The sequence below is a fragment of the Limulus polyphemus genome, unplaced genomic scaffold (genome assembly GCF_000517525.1).
Source record: "Limulus polyphemus unplaced genomic scaffold, Limulus_polyphemus-2.1.2 Scaffold2001, whole genome shotgun sequence".
Classification (NCBI taxonomy): domain Eukaryota; kingdom Metazoa; phylum Arthropoda; class Merostomata; order Xiphosura; family Limulidae; genus Limulus; species Limulus polyphemus.
In genome coordinates, this window is record NW_013667611.1 from 121365 (window position 1) to 127913 (window position 6549).

The following is a 6549-nucleotide window of genomic DNA, read 5'->3' on the forward strand; positions in this document are numbered from 1 at the left end:
CATTTGCTGTTATATTAAAGTTTTTCTTCATTACCCATTCAAGCCGTCTCCAGCCATTACTTTTACGCTTCTCTCGCCATCTGTTGAGAAGTCGGATTATCACAAAAAGTACCGTGTATAGTTAGCTTTAGATAAATCCTTGCCGTGTCCAAGGCCGGTACTTTTGAGCTCCGGTTTCAATGGCACAAACAGATAAAAATGGTGACCCCTTACCCTTGAACAGGATGCATTTCACTGCAGGTTAACCCTCAGCTGACAGGTAGATATAACCATCATACAGCTGAATAGACAAGAACAAGTGTCTTGCTCAAGAACAACAGCATGACAAGGGCCAGATTCAAACTCACAATCATCTGATTATGAGTCCAAAGTGCGAAAACACTGAGTCACGCTGTTGTATATAAGCATGGGTAATAAATATATTACAAACTGAAAACACAACAAAACACAGTCTCAGTACCACGACTTGTGAAATAAGACTGTTACGTCGAAACCAAAAAAATATAAAATTCACCCGACGAAAAACAACAATTAGCATTCACGTTTGTTTGTGTTTCAGATATTCGCGCAAAGTTATTCAAAGTGATATCTGTATTAGCCATCCCTAATTTTGAACTCATAAACTAGAGGGAAGGCAGCTAGTCAACACCATCAACTCTTGTCTGACCAAATTGGAAATCTTGACTATCACCCACCACCTTAAAGTGTGGAATACAATTTTTTCGGCAATGGTCAATCTTCAGAGGTTGGCCCGGCATGGCCAGGTGGATAAGGCGCACGACTCGCAATCTGAGGGTCGCGGGTTCGTATCCCCGTCCCACCAAACATGCTCGCCCTTTCAGCCGTGGGAGTGTTATAATGTGATGGTCAATCCCACTATTCGTTGGTAAAAGAGTAGCCCAAGAGTTGGCGGTGGGTGGTGATGACCAGCTGCCTTCCCTCTAGTCTTACACTGCTAAATTAGGGACGTCTAGCGCAGATAGCCCTCGTGTAGCTTTGCGCGAAATTCAAAAACAAACAAACAAACAATCTTCAGAGTCATAGTCAAGTATGCTAACCACTGGGTCAAGTTCGGCCCAAATAACTTTTAAAACTTGAAAACTTTAAACTGTTTCAATACTTCAGCTTTATTATTAAATTTACTAGAGCAACATAAAAGATGGTACTTTTTCTACTGTTTGGAAATATATTAATATGATAAGATATTCATTTACAAGGGTAAATTAATTTCTTTCTGGCAAAAAATGACAGTTTCATGTGATCTGTAGGTTTAAAACTTGGAAGCATTATTATCAAACCAAATCTAAAAATAAATCATAGCATAAAATCACTTGTATGAACGATAATTTTAAATTTATAAATATTGTGAAATCTTATTCATCACACCATGAGATTAATACAAGTAATTTCTGCATTGTTTCACAAAATTGGAGAAATGAAAATTGATATACACACACACACACTAGTGCACATTGATGATTATTCTAATAATTAAATTTTCACTGAACTTAATCTCTTTAATTGTATTTTATTATAGGTAATTACTGACATCTTAGGGATCATTCACAATTATCATTACCTGATGATGACAAAACCTTGTCGAAACATTGTACATTTGCTGTTATGTTAAACTTATATTAAAGCTTTTCTTCATTACCCATTCAAGCCGTCTCCAACCATTATTAGTCTCAAAGTGGGTTCCTCGTCATCGAATTTAACTGACTTTATGTTCTTATGGACCTTCCATTTCTGATAAATATATTACTTATTGTTTTTTAAAGAAAAAATGAAGCAACTGTATGCTTGCTATTTCCTCTTCATTTAAATAATGTATATATTTAACAAAATATATTTATATATTTCTGCACTGAATTAGTTTTCAAGTTCCAAACGTGCTTACAGTATAACTAGAAAAATAAAAAAAGACTTGCAAGGTTTGAGATTTTAGGTGACACATGTATACACTAGTTAAAAAGTTTATACCCAATTTATGGACGTTGCTATTTCTTTTTATGCTGACTACAATTTTTACACAGATTCTTTTTTTTGATAAAGTATTAGGCTGATTCATTCTGATCCTATTTACTTGATTAAAAAAAAATTGATCTAGTACTGCATTAATGATTAATTATAAACTTAGGAGTGAATGTTTAAGTAAACTGGGAATAAACAAATTAATAAGAAAACTAGGGTAAAAACAAAATTCAAAGAATTTAGAGCAAAATAAGTTAAACCTGTTCAATTTAAGGATAAGCATAGCTGCTATTATTCTAATGTGAGGAGCATTAGGAACAAAATGGATAAGTCACTCCTCAAATACAAATTGAAAAATGATATAATGGTAATTACTGAATCTATTAAAATTGGAGAGCAATGATGAAAGAAATTATTTAAAAATTCTAGGGTATAAAATATTTAACAGTGATAGGCTTTTTAAAAGAAGTTGTGGCTCTTTATATTATGGATTAGCTACAGATTGAAGACAAAAATGGAGAGTCAAGAGGTTACAATCTAGAAGGGTTATAATCTGGGATTTTAATGGTAATCTAGAAGGGTTACAGTCAGGGATTTTAATGATACAGATTTTTTAATTGCAATTGTTATAGGCCACCTGACCACACAATTGATATCAATGAGAAAATGTATATAGAGTTCAGGGATGTTGCTATTAAGGATACTGATATAATAATCATAAGAGTCAAGCAGGGAGGGAAAAGAAGTAAGTAACACAGTGGTTTTCTACACCAAATTGGTCAACAAACCAAGTAGAAAGAATGCAGTTACAAGATTTTAAATGGGGAACATTTACTGAAGAGTAATAAGAGTATAATTAGGCTTTGTTACATGATGAGTTTAAAGAAAAAAGAACTTTTAGCTCCTAATTTCCAGAAAGCCAATTCTGATGCCATGAGACCAGTTTTTTATAATTAGTGAACTGGTATAAAATGTTTTTAATTCCAGATAGGCATATTCCTAAGTAAAAAAGAGGATAATAGAGAAGATCAAACCTAATTGGCTTACTAAGGACATGAAGGAGAAAATCAGGAAGAAATACTTAAAGTTTATGAAGGCTAAACAGACAGACAGATACAGTGGAAGATTTACAGAGCTATAGAAAAGCTAAGGGATTTGGTTAAAAAATAAATAATTCAAAAGCAGTTCATAAGAAACAGATGGCTGGTAATGTTACAGCAAATAACAAGAATTGTCTTTAGTGTTTAAAGATTAGCAAAATACTAAAATGGTGACAAGATCCAAAAAGGATGCTGATGTCAGTTTTTATTGAAAACTAGGGCTTCAGTTGATGGGGAGCAAACTGGAGCACTGTTCCTGTTGTAAGAAATTGCTGTGAAAACACTCCTGTTAGAAATGTTTATGAAAACATTCCTGTTGTAGAATGTCCAAGGACATACAAAGTTTAAAGATGCAGGCCTACTTCATTGTAGGCTTACTTTGTGATATGTCATTCTTCAACATTTGAGTTACTTTTCTGTGTCAACATACATTGTAACATCATCAAATAATTGAAATAAGAGACTTTGGTGGCTCCCAGACCACCCGCCTCATAGGAGCTGTAAAACTGAGCTCCACTTGATAACTACACAACTCAAGCCCTGTTGAAAAACTATGAGATGGTTGAGCTTTTAAAGATCTTTATCGTCTGTTCTTACAAGACTATACATTAGCAATATTCCTGGCCCTTAGAATTCCATAGAAAATATTGGAATTAATCAGAGTCATACAGATATTAATCCTTTGATGACAAGTAGAAAGATTCTGAGATTAAAACCAAGATGGTATAATGTTTGCCTCGGGGTTTTAAACGAGGTCAAGAATTTAATATGAGAGTCCTTTTCATTTTTGATAGGTTAATAGACAGTGGGCAGGTGTCTGAGCATTGAAGAGTTAATAATGTTACTTTATTTCTAAAAAAGGGGTGGGGCTTAAGAGTTGCCCTGAGGGATTGATGAGTTATTGTTGAGTTACTCTATTTCTAGGGGGGGGGGAGGTATAAGAGTTGCCCTGTGGATTATACGCTAGTTGGTCTTACACTGTATTTTTATAGTGGAAGGCAGGTCTCATAAAAGCTTTTCAAAAACATTTAAAAAATATGTTGTGAAGGTGAACATGGATTCACTATTACAGTTGGGTGATTAACTGGATTAATCAGTATAATTCATAACCTATGAGCATTCATCACATCAATCAGTATCATGTAAAATAATCAATTAATCAAAATTACAATTTAATTGATTAATGTCATGAAGATAATCAACTAATCAAAATTACTGTTACCAATTATTAATGTTTGTGATTATTCCAACTATCCAAATTATCAAAATATTGCCATTATGATTTCTCATTATTATTTATTATTAATTCAATAATAATAAAAACTATGATACACCTTAGGCAAAATAAGAAACGACTTCTATTCTGATCTGACCTGAAACAGATCATTGCATCTTACAATTAAATAAGAAAAGAAACAGTTAGTAAAATATAGAACACGTGGCAACCTTAGGATAATCCCAAGATGGACAGGCTTTCTTTTGGAGGTAGGTTAAGATCTCTTAATTTGTTTTCTGGACAAAGATCTAGTTAAGATAGTTTTATTTTTAGGGTGATTAGTTTGAGGAATAAGTTGTGGTCAGAAGTAGTGAATACTGGCATTTTACAAGAGTTTAAGATGGTAATTGATGATTTCCTGAAAAATAAATAGTCTGGCTGTGCTGGAACTGCCTCAAAGGACCAGAAATACATCCTTCAATGTCCTTATGTTATATTACAGTGTGGTATGCTTCATGTACATACTTTAGTTCAAAGAGGATATTCTGAACTATTAGCAGAGATTTTCAACACCACATAAAAACACTACACTCCATTTATTTTGAATTTGGGTTTGGTAAGTTTAGTTTTATGACAAAAGTAGAGTGGAGACCAGAAACTGATTTAGCAGCAATCCTCCATGTGTACAAGAAGTGTTGTTTTAACTTAAAATACAATTCTTTTATTTCTGTGTTTACTAGGAAACCTTAATGGACCATCTAGAATAATGCAAATAAACTTACCAGTTTTACAGTGATGAAATATCACATTTATTACCCATTAAGATAACAGTGAGCCTGGCAAGCTCTGATATTAAGTAAAATTATTAGGCCCATAAACATTAAGAGTTCTTCTAAAATTAAAGAAGAGAATTGCTTTAGTGACTGTCAGTAATATAAAATTAATAAGTTACTTTTATTACTAGTTTTATTTTAATAAAATCTTGGATTTTCCGTGATAAGTAACTTTTGATATTTTTTATTTTTTGAACAGTTTTGCACAATATAACTTTGAGAACATCTTATCATTCTTAACTGGACCTCTGTGGGTTTTTTTAGTAATACAAGTCGTAAGCACATTGGTGAGACGATCTTGTGATATAAATTATAATGTAATGTGAACAAACTTCAATTGTTTTCATTACCATAAAATACTACTGTCTGGAAATATTTGGTATATTTCTCTGCAACATCGTATAGATATCTTCTGTAATGATATAAAATAATTGCATCATTCACACGAAAAATAAATTATGTGACGTTTATACTGAAAGAGTGAAGCCTAAAGCTTTAAAAGTAAAACTAAAAGTTAAAGGTGTTTTATAAATTAAGAAATGGCGTATCACTCATAAAGTCACTTATATTCCTTTAATTAAAAAAAAAATTATAGTATTTAAACCAGTAAACGCGAGTGTATCTGAGTAAAGTTTCAATTTTACTGGAAATGACTCTGGAGAAGTATGATAAAAATTAAAAACTTTTAACAAGAGTTACTCACACGTATGAGTTCCGTTATTCACTAATTTTCCGCAACATACCCGCTACTTGTCGACTCTCTTGCTGTTGAAAAAATCAATACAATTTTCAAAAACTCAAATTCAATTTCAAACGCATTTAATAGCCCTATTTATATGTCACTTACCGTGGATGAAGAATGTCTAATTTCATGCCCAATACCTCGTATGACGTGCAGTATGTTTGAAGACATTCTGACCTATTCGTATTTCATAATATGCGTTCAGCAGTAGACTAGAACTTCTATTAGAACTGATAATAGTACTAATAAATAAACTTCGTTCAAAATATATCAAGTTTATTTTATACTTTGCAAGAATATTTTTATAAATACTATTGTAAATTCTAAGTCTTTCGTTATAAAGTAACACAAATTTTAAAGCAGCTTAGATATATTGTTGCTTTGAGCTTTAACCCTTCTGTTTCAGGTTTTCTTTTTTTCTGATTTGCGCTAAAAAATAAGGCCTCTTATTTCGCTTTTTGATAGCCGATACTTATATATTAATGAAACAAGTTATTATGTGATCTGATTTTATATTTTTGCACAAAATATACTCGATAAATAAGTATTAATATATGTATTATTTCAATGAAACTACATTAGAGAATATAAATATTTTTCTCCAGTATTTACATAATTCAGAATAAATCCGATAGAAACCAGCGGACTCTCTAGCGAACAATGATTGTAATACACGATAATATT

The 6549-nt window shown here is 32.1% G+C and overlaps 1 protein-coding gene across 1 annotated transcript in view; it reads right to left on the reverse strand.

The window, feature by feature from the left end:
• LOC106465620 (protein FMC1 homolog) overlaps positions 1-6239 on the reverse strand; it is a 56066-nt gene extending 49827 nt beyond the window's left edge. The window contains exon 1 of the mRNA XM_013925855.2: positions 5971-6239. Coding sequence (XP_013781309.1) covers positions 5971-6036 — 66 coding nt within the window. The 5' untranslated portion in view covers positions 6037-6239. The remainder of the gene's footprint in view (positions 1-5970) is intronic.
• Positions 6240-6549: the final 310 nt, after the last annotated feature.